This window comes from Furipterus horrens, unplaced genomic scaffold (assembly GCF_987537825.1).
Source record: "Furipterus horrens unplaced genomic scaffold, mFurHor1.1.pri manual_scaffold_9, whole genome shotgun sequence".
Taxonomy (NCBI): Eukaryota; Metazoa; Chordata; class Mammalia; order Chiroptera; family Furipteridae; genus Furipterus; species Furipterus horrens.
In genome coordinates this window covers 23,347,187-23,365,059 of record NW_028327179.1, presented here as the reverse complement: position 1 = coordinate 23,365,059, position 17,873 = coordinate 23,347,187, and the positions used below count along the sequence as shown (strand labels likewise).

General features: G+C 42.5%; 1 protein-coding gene across 1 annotated transcript; it reads left to right on the top strand.

Moving 5' to 3' along the window:
• Positions 1-5,218: 5,218 nt before the first annotated feature.
• LOC150001415 (nucleoporin NUP42-like) lies at positions 5,219-14,802 on the top strand. Its single transcript, XM_090286857.1, has 5 exons — positions 5,219-5,360; positions 6,784-6,850; positions 8,309-8,387; positions 13,502-13,586; positions 14,225-14,802. The coding sequence occupies exons 1-5, from the start codon at positions 5,219-5,221 to the stop codon at positions 14,800-14,802; spliced, it is 951 nt and encodes a 316-aa protein (XP_090142983.1).
• The last annotated feature ends 3,071 nt before the right edge of the window (positions 14,803-17,873 follow it).

The following is a 17,873-nucleotide window of genomic DNA, read 5'->3' as shown; positions in this document are numbered from 1 at the left end:
TAGGAGTTTTTGAGTTTCACGAATTTGTATATCCACTACTATTCTCAGATATTGGGAAGCTTTTGGCCATTATTTTTTCAATTAGGCTCTCTCTTCTTCCTCTGCCTCCTCCTCCTCCTCCTCCTCCTCCTCCTCACCCTTCTGTAGTACATATGTTGTTCGGCTTGATGGTGTCTCACAAATTCCTTAGTTGTCTTCATTTTTCTTCAGTCATTTTGCTTGTTCCTCTGCCTCAGGTACTTGGAAGTACTATATTTGAGTTCACTGAATCTTCTTCCTAGTCAGATTTGATATTGAGTCCTTCTAGTGAATTTTTTAGTTCAGTTATTGTTGTTTTCATTTCAGAATTTCTGTTTGGTTCTTCTTTATAGTTTCTGTCTCTTTATTGATATTCTTATTTTGGTCATGTATTGTTTTCCTAATTGTGTTTAGTTGTCTGTACTCTTTTTAATTCATTAACCATCCTTATGATGGCTATTTTGAATTTTTGGTCTGGCAACTCATATGTCTCTTGCTTTAGGGCTGGTTTCAGGAGATTTAAATGGGTCATCTTTGCTTGTTTGTATGTTTTGTTATCTTTTATTGAGATTACAGCATTTGAAAAATCAGCCACGTCTCCCAGACTTTGCAATCCCGTTTCATACAGGGATGACATTCTCTATTCAGCCCTGCTGGAGATTCTGGAGACCTCTCAAACCTACGCTGGGGATGAGTCCTGCCTGGGCGTGTGTGGACTATCCTAATGGAATAGGTTTTGCGATTTGTACCGTGGCGCCGCTGCTGTTACCGTGTGCCATGGTCCTGGAGACCCAGCTAGTGCCTGTCTGTGGTACTGCAGATTCTCGTGCACGTGGCTTGCTTTTGTTCACCGAGACCAAGCTCCCAACCTGGCTCCTGGTTCTTGGCAGTACTTAGTTAGATTCAGGCCAGATTGATACCCACCCAGCTGGGCAGCCTACCTAAAAGTCGGAATGTTGGATGTACATTCCTCTGCAGGGAGAAGACGGGGATTGGGTGTTTCCCACAGTCGCACCACACGGAGCCAGGGAGAGGGGCTCTGGAGAGAGAGAACCACGAGTTTTCCTGCCAGGCTGTGATGGGTTTGGTTTTGCGTTAGCCTGGAGTATAAGCACCTCTTAACTGGGTTCCAGATTTTTCACAGAGGCAGTTGGTCCATATATTGCTATTAAATCCAAGTGTCCATGGGGAAAGGAGGGTTGAGGGTTTCCTATTCTTTATTCTTGCACCTCGCTGATATCACCTCCAATAGCTCTAGTTTGAATGAGCTTTGGCTCTGCGTCAGACAATGACTTACCACTTTACATCTATTACTACTTTAATCTTCACAACACTGACTTAGGTACTGTCATGATCCTCATTTTCTAAGTGAGGAAACCAAAATCTAGAACTAGATTATGGGTTTGGAGTTGTTTGTTTGTTTTTGCTTATCAGCGTTTTCTACAATACACATGCATTACCATTGTAACACATGTAGCTCCCATTTTTCCTTATACACATGTAATTTGTGGGATAAAGCATAATAGGATAGAGCGTAACCATTTTAGATGGCAAAGACTTAATTTGGGCAGAATTCTTGACTTAAGTGAAATTCATTCCCCTAGGAATCCAGAAGTACTCAAGAAAGATACAGAGCTCTTACCCCTCTGCCCCTAAGCTTCCGGCTCCTTCTCCCTCACTCAGCTAGGGAAGAGTGCAGAAACAAGAGCAGACGTTCTTCCCGCTGGCTCGTGGTAGCTGCTTCGCTCTGCTCCCTTCCAGGGCCATCCTTTCAGTTCTGCCTTTTCCACTTTTATTTCCAGCACTTTAAAAAGGAAGAGTTGAAAGCCTTGCAAATATGAGGGAATCTTCCAAGAAGGATGCTTTAAAGAATGAAATGGGTATATGAGACATTTTACTTGCCCCAAATATTAGTTTATGTTGATAATTATTATTGAAGAAGAAACTGCAATAGTACTCATGAAAGGCTGATTAATATAACAAGATACCACTTGATGCCTATTAAATGGGCAAAAATTAAAATCCAACAATAACAGACATTGAAGTTATAATGTAGAGACTTGTGAGCTGTTGCTAGGAGTGTGGGTTGGTGTGAGCATGTAAGAGAGCCATCTGGCAACATCTAGCAACGTCAAAGATGCACACCCTTACAGCCTAGCAGCTCCGCTCCTCCGCAGAACCCTCGCTCTTCAAAGTGTGGTCGTGGGACCAGCAGCGGCAACGCCACCTGTGAGCTGAATACAAACGCAGACCCTCAGGCCCCGTTTCAGACCTACTGAATCATAGACTGCATTTTAACGAGATCCACCGGATGACTGTACATGAACACAGGGGTGTGCAAAAGGAGGATTACAGTTGGGAGTACGAGAAAGAGTTCATTCTTGTTTTTTTATTATTGTATTACTTACTATTACTGTTAGCCTACTTTTGCCCACCCCTGTATATGAGAAACTGTTGCATTTGGAAGAAAGAGACCAGTATAAAACTACATAGTATTGTTTGTAATAGCATTTCTCACAGCCTCTCACTGGCTCTGATCGGGGCTGCGTACCCATCCTGGATCAGTCACGGAATACGCAAAGCCTCTTCTGATATCCTGACCAAACTGATTCAAAGAGCTACCTCCTTTTAACAGCTGTGTAGTATTCCATTGTACCAATGTATCGTAATTTACCTAACCTCTCCTTTGCTGACGGTCATTCAGGTTTCCCCAGCGATTTACTAACACAACCGGTGCAGGATGCCCTTTTTTGGACCTTGCCCACCACACACCCACACACAGTTCTTTCTTTACCAACCTCAACGAGCACATGACTGCTGAATTGTGCCTTTTGTGTTTTTAAGGAACTTTCCATCTCACCACCAACATGTCACATTGAATATCCCTGTGACTGCTTTGAGGAAGAGGAGTGGGGAGGGGACTGGAGGCTGCAATGTCTAGACTTTTTCTTCATTGTCTTCTGTTCACCCAATGCAGTCCACCTGTCACTAGAGAGGCTCTATGAAACTTCCCCTAAATTAGGGGGAAAGCTTCAGATGTCCATGGAGGCCCCACTTGCCTACTAATTTCTCTGGATCTCCTGGGGACAGGGGCACCTGTCCCCTAACCTCTTCTGCCTGTAGCTTCCGCTTTCACCACAACAGTGCAGAACTGGTAAAAACCTTGCCGTTTCCAATTGCCCTTCTCTTGCTATTGTCTAAGGGCCACTATAACTCAGACCACGAAGAAAGCTACTTCCACAGCCCACAACCTCTACCCTCAAAGAGGTGATGTTACCCCAGGCCAATGCCTGGCTCCTCAGTCCTTGTCTCAGTCCTCTGGCTTTGTGGTGGTCTTGCCTCTCCCACAATGCCCTTATCCTGCCAACCCATCACCCTGAAGCCATGAATCTGCACTTCAGACAAACTGCAGCATCTCTCAGAAGTATGTCCTATGTCCTTTCTGCTTCTGGTGTCTGATTTGTTTTTTTTTTTTGTTTTTTTTTTATATCACTTTACAATTGTCTCTGGGCTAGCCTCAGTTTTGAAGTCCTAGAACTTAGCTCTAACATGGTCCAGATCTTGACTTAATACCCAATAACATTTCCCATCCTTGTTTTATTGCTGGTAAACAAGCTCTCTCTCCCTTGGCCTGGCAGAAATTTTATTTTTCTCTTTCGCCTTCACATGCTCAGTTGTGCCATAGTAAAACAACACCAATCCCATTTTTAACCCTTACAACAGAGGCCTTCCTCCTCCTCCTCTTCCTCCTCCTCCCTGCCCCCCACGACCAGCACAGGGTGAAAAGAAACTGAAATATTCTCTCTCCAGCCCCTTTTGGATGGGATCCCCACCCTCTCCATCACCATTCTTAGTTCCACAGGGGTCCCCAGTGAAACTCCCAGCCCACTTTGGAATACAGTCTTCCCTCAGACCACAACATTTGCTGATCTTTTAGAAAAAAAAAAAAACATTCCTTTACTGGCACTTGATAAACTGAATGAACTTATAACTTCAGCATTGCTTCTAAAGGACTTTGTAAATGCTGTACTATTGGCATTAGTAAACGTAATTGTTTTAGAGACTCCGTTTTACCAGCAGCAGCCTCGAAACAGAAGCAAGAATGGCCTACAAGTTATACTCATACACCCTAACCTTCTGATTATTTTGGTTCTCCAAAACCTAATTTTTTCCCTAGATGTGTGTACATTATTTATCCTTTATCCTGTGACAGTAGCACTTTATTTCAGCACAGCTCCCTAAATCCCATTTAAGCAAGCGATTTAGATGAAAGCAGTGCACAAGGAAACTTGAAGCAAAATTACTAAGTAATGTTTGAAGCAGAAGAGACACCAGCTGGCCTCCTTACCAAATTTAGAAGGTGGAACTGATATACAAGAGTCTGCTGATTGCATTGATTTGGGGGGGTCAATTACATTTATGGCATTCAATGACAGGAATGACAGAAGCCAGGAAGACCCTGCTCTCGCTCATGCTGGTGAAAGCATCATGGTGGTTCATCACAGTTCAGTCATGGGATGTCTAATCCTCACCCATTCTTCTTCCTGCAATATTTCAAATAATGTGCCACAGGCGAAGTAAGTTAACTTAGTGGCTGGCTTTCTGGGCTCCCTGTTTCCTGCATAATTGGTGGACTAATTATGTTTCATTTGGGTATCAGAGAAGACTGTAGGACATTTATCTGCTCAGTAGACAGTGAGTTGATTTGGATTTGTTTCCCTGTCAAGAAAGCCGGTAGTTAATGGGCGTCCCGAAAGGGGCTGGGCACAGCCCAGCCCACGGTCTCCTTCTGCCATTTTCTCCTGCGTGTGAGGCGCTGGGCTGGTGTCTGCTGAGCGAACAAAGGCAGAAGGGGCTTGGTTCTGGTGTTGCCAAGCAACGAGTTTCAGGTAGAACTTAACGTGTCAAAGCTACAGTGTCTGTGAGTGGCAGTGGTTGGGAGACTTGCTGTAGGGCGACCCAGACGCCGCCTTGCTTTTGTACACTCCTATGAGTAGTTGTTTTTTTGGCCCTTGACTCAAATATAATTTTTACTCAACGTTGCTTCCAGGGAGAGGCTAGCAACCAGGGTCCGAGTCAGGGCTCCTAATTCTGGGGAAGTCGCGAACTTCTTTGGAAATATAGTAAAAGCGTACAGAGCCATTGCTCAGACGCACATGTTCCTAAAATTTGGGGTAAAATTGGGAGGATAGGATACCCAATGAAGACCTCTGGGCGCCGAGGGAACGGGGCGTGGAAGGGCACGTCGACTTGCTCCCCGGGCCTAAGCCCTTTCCGAAGGGTTCAGAATATTTCATTAAATCAGTTACGGATGGTGCGAAAAGCGCTGTCTTCGAAGAAAGGTAAGACACGAAAACACAATACAACACAAGACTTTAAAGGTAAGATGTATTTTTCTTTTCTTAGAATTGGAACTTGGTCCTGAAAGGTGTCGCAGGATGCTGGCTCCCCCCGACGCACTCTCCCGCCCTTTCAGCCTTGGGATAGTCGCATTGTGGCTTTCACACCTGCTGCCTCTTCTTGAGGACAGTCTGTGTGCATTACCACAATAGGTCTAATGAAATATCCCAAACCAAAAATGAGGGCTCGGGGTCGGGTAAATGTGAATGGACTTCCACTAACCACGGGATGTCATAGTTGACATTCTGTGGAGACTCACTAAATGTAGTGATTAGAAAATAAACGATGAGTGGACAGGTTAATTGAGGGAAAAATGTGTAATGAACTGTGTCAAAGAAACAGTTATTTAGCTACCTGCAGCAAGTGAATGCTTCTGGCATTAGTAAGTGTGAAGGCCCAAAGCTGTCTTCAAAAGATGACTTGAATTTCTTGAGCTGTGTCATTCGCCAACGGATTTAAAGCTTTAGAATAAGAGAATGCTATTAATCCCTACTTGAGGGATCTGGTTCAGCTATCTGCTGCCTTTTCTCTTTGGTTTTATTAAGTAGTTTTAGAGTTGGGAGATCAGTTTTCATAAGGAGTATATTTCCCATCACTCCACTTGTTATTACACTTAATGGAATATCTCCAATTCAGTGAGAAACAAGGTGAATTATCTTAGACCCCACTAGAAAATGATGAGTAGTTGAGACAGTTCAAGTGATAACTGGAGACAGAAAGGATAGTCTTGTTGGCTCATTTTGGTGGTTATGAAACATTAGTAATATGCTCGTAATAGAGAAACTCAAATGCATTATTCCCATGTGAATTCCCTTTATAATCTCCCCCTGAAAGATCCATGGGTATGTGTTTTCCGAAAGGGAAGACTGAAATAGATTTCAGCATCTATTCAAGGACAGGAGGTGGAATCTAATTGTTTATGCTCAACAGACTTTTTCATACACTCCCCATCTTTCAGAGGTTATTACTATATCGGGCCCAGTGGGAAAGCCAAGACTGAGAAAGAGAGCTTTTGATCCTGAAGGAATTCATGATTTAGGATATATGCCTTCCATCCACTCCACCATCAAGCAGTTATTCACTTAATAAGCCTATGTCAGCTGAACTTAGCAACACATCATTATTTTTCTAGAGCTAACAGTCCCCTCAATCTTGTTAAACAGAAATGCAGTTAGGCCATTATGCGATCTGTTGATATTACACTGAACTATGTAAGTCAGAATGAAGAGTTTTGTGACTTTCCGTAAGTGGAAGTGTTGGATCTTTGCATAATGTGTGTATGGAATAAGCAAAATATAATGATGTTTTCAGAGGTTTAAAAGATGAATTGCCGGTAAAATTGTTTTGTTTTATTGTTTATTCCAGGTCGTGCCAGACGTGGGCGCAATGCCTCGAGCCAGAGAGACTCATCCAGCTTGTCCCAATCTACAGGGTGCGCGGGCCGCCGAGAGCAAGGGAAGTCATCTTCCGGTTCTTCCGATTCCGGAGCTTCAACTGACGGGAACGGGGCATTTGGAGCACCTCAGAACCCATTTGCTTCTTCACCCAGCTCTTACGCACCGAAAGACGAAAACGAATTCCTGTAAGTGAAAGCCCTCAGAAAAGTTACCCATTCGCTTGCTTTTCGAAAAGAAGTAATACATTACCTAAAAATCGGAATAAGCAGAAAGTACCCATGATCCTATCCCTCAGAGGTAACCACGTTTTGCGCGCATATATACATGTAATATAATGGGTATAATACATATCGTACTAGATCTTATTTCGCTTAAAAATGCGTCATCTTTCCGTATCAGTACAGTGTCTTCTCAGAGCTCAGTGTGCTTTTTCCACTTTGTTGATAACGCTGTATTGTGAATAGCTTTGTAAGGTAGTCCTGCTTAATTAAATCTGTTGTAAGTTATGAGACCTTTAAAAAGGATGAGGTAATTTAAAGCAACTTGTGATCTTAGAGGTCACATATCATCTCCTATTTTTCTTTCTAAAACTTTTACTTCATTTACCTCATTCAAATTGGTTGCATTTGGTTTCCTTCGTTATTGTAGAGTAAATTCCTTATCATTTCTCGAGAACATGTGTAGTAGAATTTGTGACTGGTACCAAAACGGTGCCTGGCTCTCTGTAACTACCCTCGGCTCCTGGCTTCTAGGACAGAACATCAATATAGGTATTTGTTGGTCTTTTACTTCCATAAATTAGAAGTCGGTCAGTAGTAAACATTTTGAGCCATGTACCATAAACTACTGACGTTTCAAAAGAAGAAAAGAAACAAATGAACCCGTTCTTCCTATATTTGATGTTACAGAAACCCTAAATTGAGTATAGATTCTCTGTAGTATCTGTGATTTTATTAATCATAGCATTCTGGACGGCATAGGAGGGGATTGAATTTAGAGCAGATACTATCCACAGCTTTGCCAACCAATGAACTGCATGGCTGTGGGTCTCTTCACCCGTTTGCAAAATGTGAGAATTAGACAAAATGTTCTCTAAAAATGTGATGTTTCTATATTACGGAGTGCTTCCTGTCTTTCCCAGTTAAATACTCATTGATGTGGATGGTAATGAACAAAAACCATTAAAGTTGTGTTGTGTATTTTATTATATCTTAGTTCTTTAATCTATGTATGACACAGTTGTTCTCAATGAAATGAATTAGCGAATGGTTCCGTGTACTGCAAAAGCAAAATTATGAACTTCTTTAATATTGTATCTATCACATGAAATGTAGTTTATAGTTCTGTAACTTCTGCTTTAAAGGACACTTGAGAAAACATAACGAGAAACCTAAAATTATATATTTACTACAATTTAACATTTCAATCATTGAAAATGAGAAAAAGATAAATTTTAATAAGCAGATGAAAACTATTTTCTTTTTCTTTGTCAGGGACGAAATGGGAAAAGATGTGGTCGTTTGGGAGTCCTCTGGTCAGTGGCCGTTCTCCGTTTATTCACCAGAGGGAAACGTATCTTGCCTTTCAGGTAACTGAGAAATTGTACATTTTTAAACTACGTTTTACAACTCTCATTCTCTAAAAGCGAGACCCTGCCAAATAAAGAAATGAACCACGAACTTAGCTGTAGTTAGGAGAGGTTGGACATTCTTTAAAGTGCCTGAGCATTGCAGCAGAACTTCATGATTCGGAGATTGAGGTTGAAAGGTATAGTTCTTTTAAGATATGTGGTTCTCATGAGAAAATAGTAACATCAGGACCCACCACAGTTCTAATTCTGTAAGCCCAAGCAGAGGCTCTACTCTCTTGGCTCTCCATAGGTACCCCTTCAGAACCTCTTGGCTGCCTGCGGTGAATAGAAGAGTCATATCCTGCCTGCCACGAAGGCCTTAGCTGTCTGATTCTGCTTGCTCTTTCTTCCCTGTCTTTCCTTTTAAGGGTAGTTGTTTTTCATAAAGCATGTGAAGGCCTATCCTGGAGATAATGTTTGAAGGTCAGGAGCTTTAGCTGGGCTGCAGGGATAACACTTCTGTAGAATACTCCTTCCCTTCCCATTTTCTTTTGTCTAGAGTTTCTAAAGCTCCTTCTGGGCTGCAACCTAAACTGCCACACTGCTAAGCCCACCTGGCTGGTCCTGAGTGAATAGCAGGCTCCTAGCGGATGACAGTCCTTGCACTCCCTCAGAACTCTGGCATCTGTACTCTGTCTCAGCTCTGCCTGCTCATTCTCTGCAAGCATTTGCATCACACCACTCCTCAGTTGCTTCGGTACTCATTCAACAGATCCTCACCGAATTTCTTTAGTGCCAGGCCCTATTCTAAGTGCTGGGGATATGTTGGTGAGCAAGATAGGCAAGATCCCTCCCTTATGAAGCTTATGTTCTTGAGGGAAGGAGACAATAAGTAAAACAAGGAAATAAGAGAACTCCAGCTGGTGATTTTTCTGTAAAGAAAATAAAGAAGTATTAGCCTTGTAAAATCAGTTCAGCATTGAACCTAATACCTGTCGAATGCCCTAAAGCAGTTCCTCCCAAGTGTGGGACGTAGATCCCTATGTCGGGTTGCCGGATAAAATATGGGGTGCCCAGTGAAGCTTCAATTTTAGGTAAACAAAGAATAATGTTTTAGCATATGAATAACCCATGTAACATTGGTGACATATTTATGCTACAAGTGTGTGTGTCTGAAATTCAAATTGAACTGGGCATCCTGTATTATTATTTGCTCAATTTGGCAACCCTGTTCCTGAGACCCTTGCAGGAGCTGTACGAGTTCAAAAATCTTTTCATAATAATCCTAATGCACGAGTTGCCATTTTCACTGTGTTGACATTTGCACAGTTGAAGCAAAAAAATCGATGAGTAAAGCCCCTTATATCTTAGTGTAAATCAAGCTAGAAACAATAAACCGTAGTCACAAAGTCTAACAGTAGTCAATGAAAAAGGTTAATGTCCTTTTGGCTTAAGATTATGTCCGAAATGAAATGGTAGAAGTTTTTAATTTTATGAGATCTTGACCTCTGAGTGCAAACCATTTTTACTATACTGTGTGACCAAATGGGAAGCACACACAGAGTTGTTTCTGCCACATACTCAAGCGTGATGGGTGTTTGAAGGGAAAGTCCTGGTGTGCTCGTTTGACTTGGGAGCTGAACCAGCCACTTTTTCCCCCCACAGAACAGTGGCTAATGAAAGAATAAGTGGCAACTACGGTTATTTTGACTTAAGTATTTGGTGACGCTTTCTTTAAAAATAAATGAAGGGAGCCCGTTACTTCATAGAGAACAACTGACAATGATAAAATGCAAGCTTTCAAGTGAATATTAGATGATGGAGAAATTTTTTTCTCATGTGAGCTTGATAACTTCTCGATACATAAAGTCTCTTCTGATGAGATGGATAGTGACATTAACAAATATGAATATTTTGATATTGTAAAAGACCATTTGGCCGTGTTTGGGAGTTCTCGATAACTCAGTGAACCAGTATTTTCCAAATATTTAATCTGTAATGTTGCAAAATTATACATACCTAAAAAGTCCATTCGAAGTGCAAAATTATCCAGTGAATTGAATGTGATAGTACAAAAAGTTTGAGTCGACATTGGAGCTAAACTTTTAGAAACTACCACCTGTCAAGTTCTGGTGTGACGTCAAAGAAGAATATTCCAAACTATCTGAAAAGGCCGTTAACATCATTCTTTTCCAGCTCCATATCTGTGCAAGAACAGGTTTTCGTCCTATACTACACCCAGGCGGTATATTGCAACAGACTCAATGCATCTGATTATTTCCTGAGGTTAAATCCTAGCAATGCTATTAAGATCAGAAGGTGTGAACATTTCTGTGGCAATTGATGCTTAATGACAATTTTCCTCCTGTAAGAGTTGTACATTTTTAGTCCCCTCAATGGCAGTTTAGGAGACTGTCCACTTCACCACATTTTTTCTTTTATTTTATTAAAAGATTTCTTGTATTTATTTTTGGGGGGGTGGGCGGATAGAAGAGGGAAACATCAATGTGTGAGAGAAATATCAATTGGCTGCCTCTCACACATGCCCCAACTGGGGACCAGGCCTGTAGTCCAGGCATGTTCCCCGATTGGGAATCGAACTGGCGACCTTTCACTCTGTGGGACAATGCCCGACAAGCTGAGCCACGCTGGTCAGAGCCACTTAACCAAATTCTTTTTCTTTTTTTTTTTTTAATTATTTCTTTGTTTGTTTGTTTATTTATTTACTTTTGGAGAAAGAGAGGGAGAGAAACATCACTGTGTGGTTGCCTCTCACTCGCGCCCCCAACTGGGGACCTGACATGCAACCTAGTCATGTGCCCTGAGTGGGAATCCAACCAGCAACACTTGGTTCGCAGGCCAATGCTCAGTCCCACCGAGCTTCGCCAAATTCTTAAAGCCAATAAATAATATTCACTTTTAATTTTTGCCAGTCTGATGAGTAAAGGCTTTTATCTTGATTTTCAGTTGTATTTTTAAATTGCACTTTTTTACTTCATTTATTTATTGGCTATTTGAAAATTTTGTGAGTTGGCTGTTTGTTGTTTTTGCTCATATTAACTTATTCTTCTCAGTGATTTGTAAGAACTCTTAATATGTTAACATTAGTTCTTCTCCTGTCATGTCGCCATTCTGGATTTCCCAGCTTATCATCTGCGTTTTAATTTTGCTTATTATAGTTTGACATAGAGAGTATTTTTCTACATAGAAATTTGAATGTATACGTAGTCAACTTTCTTTTTCTGTTAGTTCTTCCTCTCCATTTATATTTAGAAAAAGAATTTCCCCTTCAAAGATAATAACCAACTACATTTTATTCTAATTTTTTCCTTATGATTATGAAAATTTTCTAATATCAACATTAGTGCACTTTCTTGTCTCGCCCCTTTAGCTTTACTATTCTATCAAAAATATTGGCATTTATTTTAAAGATTCCAATTGATTTCTCACTTCAGGTTTCACTGACATTTCACCAGAGGAGCTGAGACTTGAATACCATAACTGCTTAGCCATTAACAACTTACAACATTATGTAAGTTTGTTTCCTATTCATCTACCTCAATAACAGATTAGCTGTGAATTACTACCTTCTCCATATTTAGAGGCTTGCCTGTTTTGGTAAAGTGGGTGAGGTCTACAGTTTTTTCAAGACAAGGCTATTTTTATTTTCTAAATTATTTTATTTGAAATTGATTGGTTATCTAAAATGGTGATAATATATTTTGACTGTACTAACTAGGAATGTCATTATTTTATTACAAATTATCCAACAATCAGTCCCAGAAATCAAACCCTTTCATCAGTTGGCAAACATTTATAGAGCATCTCTTAGGTGCAGATACTGTGGTGAATGTTAGAAAAATAAAGTGAAATAAAGCAGTCGATTATATAGATTAACATTCTCACATGTCAAATATCAAAAATTAAAAAGCTCAGCTTGAGAAAGTTTGTGCTAAAGGAAATGACAAACTCTTTTGTTGTTGTCTACAGTCATGATCATGCGTTTTAACTGGCACACACGCTCTTCTCCCACCCAAATACAACTAACTGTGTGCCGCCAGGTACTTGTGCTTCTGAACCGGGTGATTCAAGGAGCTGGAGAACAGGCAGAGGGGACTAGGCTGGAATATCTTTGGCAAACAGGGGCGGGTCAATGCGAACTTTACAAGTGATGGGCCGTAAAAATGTTTCATAAACTTTCTGTAATTTTGGCAAAGATGTGAAGTTGTTTGAGAGATGAAAATAAACACTCGATATTGACTCATCATTTTTCTGTCTTCTCTCTCCAGCTAAATTCCATCCAACAGTTAATAAATCAGTGGAGGAATAGGGTAAATGAACTGAAAAGTCTAAGCACAGCACCTAAAACAGGTTTGGTGAGTACCTGAAAGTTTGCTGAAGGGAAGGAAGTGTCTCTCTTATGTATTGCTTTTTTTGCAAGAATTTTACTTTCAAGTTGGAAAGCAAACTTAAAATTTTCTGTCAAGCCCTGGCTGGTATGGATGTTTCTCTCCCTCTCTTTCTCCCTCCGTTCCTCTCTCTCTATTTATTTAAAAATAAATAAAATCTTTAAGAAAAAATGTATATCGGCCTATAGATACTGAAATGTATTATTAAAAATTATTTTTCTCATTTTAATATGTATTCATTGAAATTTAGAAAACAAAAATTTTTAAAGATTTTATTTACTTTTTAGAGAGAGGAGAAGGGAGAGAAACATCAGTGTGCAAGAGAGAGATTGGTCAGTTGCCTCTTACATGCCCCCTACCTGGGTATCTGGCCCACAATCGAGGCACGTGCCCTGACCAGGAATCGAACCGGCAACCATTTGGTTTTCAGGCTGGCACTCAATCCACTGAGCCACACTAGCCAGGGCTAGGAAAAATTTAAAAGCATAACTAAAATTAAAACCATAATTCATCAGCAATTGACTCTTAATCTTTGAGGTTGGTGTACTTTTTTCTGTCTGTATTCATATTGTGGGCATTTTTCTATGTTAAACATTTCACGTTTTTAAGCACATATTTTAAATTTTAAATTTGGCTCTAAAGTACATATATAGAAAGGTACTTGAGAATTATTCATCAAGTACTTTATTATTTGCCCTTTCTTATAGCTCTCTGATATAAAGAATGGAATAAATCAAGCAACCTCTACGTTTGGATTTGGGAGTAGGCAAACAGCAGCATTTGGGCCACCAGGTAAGTGATAAAGTAATGCAGGAGTTCACTGATTTTGAAAAATAGGATTTTATAGGTTTCAAGTTGTAAAACCTGAAGGTATGTTAAGCACCATTTTAAGTCAGCCTTGCAAATTCTACAGCCTTCCATAATGGAGCTTGAGAGAATTTGATTCATCAAGCCTTAGTGAAAGGGGGGCCAGAATGGGCTGGGCTGTTCTTTGAAAGGCCCTATGGCTCAAGCTTTAGAAGTATATTTTAGGAGTGGCTTTTCAAGACTTTTATAGCTGTGGTAGCAGCACCTTTGAGGACTTTCTTGTCACTGTATAACAGCATAGTGTCCTCCGCAAGTGACAGCTCCAGTGAGATGGGGGGCGGGGCATGGACAAGCCAGAAGTGTAAGAGCACTCGCTAATCCCTGAGGCTTTTCAAAGCCGCCTCATTGAGTGAAGGTAAATCACGGGGCAAGTGAGGTCGGTGTAGCAGGAAGACAGTGGGTTTGTTCTAGCTTCTCGTTTTTACTTTTCTCCCTTGTAATCTCTTTCCAACATCCAAACATGGCGGGAATAAGGGGAAAATGAGGGGGGAAAAAGTGGGGATTAACATGGCCACATTTCTGACTGTAATAGGTTTTTTTTTCTTTTTCTGGTTTATTTGTAGGTTTTCCAGTGAATAACAGCATGAGTGATAATGCTCAAAATTTTAGTTTTAAAACAAGCTCTGGATTTGCCAGTGCCCCTTCTGGAAGCCCTTCTGTGTTCGGGAACACGCCCGCATTTGGAGCTGTTCCCTTTCCCGGTCCTGCCGTCACTACTTCTACTCCGGTGCCTGGATTTGGGAAACCTGAAATCACAGCTGCTGCTTCGTTTTCATTCAAAACCCCAGCAGCTGCAGGTTTTGGCTCGCCTGGGTTTCCAGGATTCCCAGCTCCCATGGCAGCAGGCCCTGCTGGAGCTGCGGGGGCCCCAGCCGTCACAAACAGCAGGTCGGTGGCTGGCTTTGGAAATCCAGGCTCACAATCTCACACTACTGTTTCCAAGTCATTCAGTGACAGTTTTGCAAATAGCAGCACATCTACCTCTCTTCCTGTCTCAAATAGTAGCATGACAACAGTTAACGAATTATTCACGCCCAAGCATCAACTAACGGCAGAAGAACTAGAGCAGTTTCAGTCCAAGAAATTTACTCTGGGGAAAATTCCACTGAAGCCACCACCTATGGAATTTCTGAATATCTGAAAGAACAATTTTAAATAAAGAATGACTTATGAAATTATTTTGAGTGGTTCATATAAAAGAGCAGATACATACACGTGTGTATCATATATACATATTTATTTATAAGGAATAGAGCTTTCAATAAACTGAGGAGTTTGAAATCCATCATTTTTTCTTGAGCTTGACTATTTTTTTTTTCCTGTGGCCTAAAGTTTAATAATTATTTTTAACACACCTACTCCGTGGTGCAGGGGGAGGGACAAGAAGCAGGGGTGCCAAAAACATTTACTTTATCCTTACACAAATGCACCCCACCACACAGCGGCACAGAGGCTTCCCAGCCCGTGGCCGGCGGGCGGGCGCCTCGTTTGGGTGCCTCCACCCGCAGTCCTGGCGGGCGCTCCAGGCACCCACGGCCCAGCCTGCCTCCGTCTGCGGCCGCGTTTCTTATTCTTTCTCTTTGGCAGAAACCAAAACAGTCGTAGCAGCTACAGGACACTGGAGAGAGATGCAGAGGGCACGGGGTGTCGGAGGGCCCCCCGCAGGGAGCTTATCCAGGCTGGGGGCGGCGGAGTGGGGGGCGCTTGCCCTGGCTGGACACAAAGCTTTTCTCGCCGCAGGGCTCCTCCCACCCACATGCGGCGTGCTGGCGCCTGAGCCCAGGGTCTGGCCCCGAGTGCCCACTCCGTGCACTGGGCTTCTCTCCGTTCCGTCTCGGGGCACAGGTAAGGGGCGGGTCATTCCCAGGGAGGCTACAGGCCCGGGCATCAAAGAGCCAAAATGCCCAAAGTGAGGGTGTCCAGGGAGAGAAGAAGACCCCACAGTGGGGCGTGGGGGCTCCGTCCACTGAGCTGGGCTGAGAGCTTTGGCCCCCTCTGTACACCTCTGTGCTCTGTCGGAAACCCCTCTTTATAGAGGAGGAAACGGGCCCAGAGGAGGAGTTGCCAGCCGGGTGAGGCCAGACTTGAACCCAGGTCTCAGAGGGTCCTGGGCTGCGCCCAACCTGATGCTTCACGCAGCAGAGTGAGGCCCCGGGGGATGCCAGTGCTGGGCAGACCCAGGACACCGCTCCCAGGCTGGGCAGCAGGGACCTAGAATAGCTGGGGGACAGTGGGAGCCCCCCCTACAGAGCCTCATCCTTGTAGCAGCTACAGACACCCAGTTTTCAAGGCCAGCTCAAGTGTCACCTCCTCCTTGAAGCCCTCTGCAGTCACTCTGCAGTCACCCTACCCCCAGGAATCCAAACAAGGGCATCTGAGGACAAGCACCAGCCCCAAACACGGGGACAGCGAACGCCACAGCTGCTCCAGTTCCTACTGGTCCAGCTGGGAACTCCTGGGCGGGGGGGGGGCGGGGGGGGGCGGGGAGCGGAAGCAGCGGAGAGAAGCCTTCCAGCAGGCGACCCGACCCGGGTCACCCTCTGAGACAGAGGCAGGGCTACCGCCTGCCGCCCTTGGCTCTCCACTCCTTGGCCAATGGCCATCCATGCTCCATCCTCCCTCACCGACCACAGCGTCCCAGGGGCAAAAGGGAAAATGCACAGTGGGAGGGGCTGGGGCAGGAGGGAGGGCCCCTCCGTGTGCTGGCAGCCACCCTGTCTTGCTCAGGGCACCGCTGGGCAGCCAGGACAGGGGCGGCTGCTGCCCCCGTGCCAGGGCACTTGGAGCCCGTGAGACTGGAGGAGAAAGCCTTGCTCTTCCTATTTCCTGCGGGAGGAGCAGCGCTGGATACAAATGGAGACACAGTTACAGACCAGACTGGGATGGTGTCTGGGAGGGACCCAGGGGACCAGCACACCTTCCAGGCCTCCTAAGGCCCACTGCTGGCTCTGCGTAGCTCACAGGCTGAGAGGTTTTCACATATTTAAATGTGAAATGAGAACGAGGGTCCGACTATGAAACTCCAACGGATCAGTCGTACAGAGATCCATTCAGAGTTCTAGATAGAACAATGGATATGATGACGCAAAGCGAGAAATGCTGATTGAAACGGTTTTAGATTCCACACTGTATCTAGCTTCTAAGAAACTACCTCTTATTGAATTTTGTAAAAAACAAATTTATTCACAGATATAATCCCCATATATACTATCAAAACATTCCAGGTGTATAGTTCAGTGGCTTTCAGTACATCCACAGACATGTGAAACCACATCCACAGTCAGTTTTATCACATTTTAATCACCACAAATAGAAATCTTGTACTCTTCAGCTATCATTTTTCTCTTCTCCCATACAGTCCAGCAACCACTTATTAGTGTCTATAAATTTGCCTACTGTGACATTTCACACAAATGGAACCATGCAATATGTGACCTTTTGTATCTGGCGTTTTAAACTTATTACACTGTTTCTAAAATTCATTTATGTTGTATCATGTGTCAGTACTTCATTTCCTTTTATGGTCAAATAATATCCCATTGTGTGGACATACCACATTTTGTTTATCCATTCCCACATTTAATGGGTATCTGGGTTGTTCCTCACTTTCAGTAATGAATAATGCTGCTACAAACATTCATGTATAAGTTTTGTGTGGACAAGTCTTTTCATTTCTCTTGTGTATATCCCTAGAAGTGGAATTGCTAGATCATGTGTTAGCTCTTAGTATAATTATTTTAGGAACTGCCAGACTGCTTTCCAAAAGTGGCTGCCTCATTTCAGATTCCCACAGTTTCTGAGGGTTCCAATATCTTTACAGGCTCACTGACACTTGGTAAGAGTCTTTTGGGATTATAGCTATCCAAATGGATATGAACTAGTATCTTGTAATTTTGAATTAATTTCCCTGATGACTAATGACGTCAATATTTTTTTCAGGTGTTTTCTGGCCATTTCTATATCTTATTTGGAGACAGGTCCTTTTGGGTATTTTGTTCATTTTTAATTTTTGTTAGTTTTTATGATTTAGTTGTAAGAGTTATATAGTGTAGACACAAGTCCCTTATCAGATAGATGATCTGCAAAATTTTTCTCCCATTTTGGGGGTTGTCTTTTCACTTTATTGCTAGTGTCCTTTGAAGCAAAAAAAAAAAAGAGGTTTTAATCTTGGTGAAATTTGATTTTTTGTTTTTCTTGTGTTGCTAAGCCTTT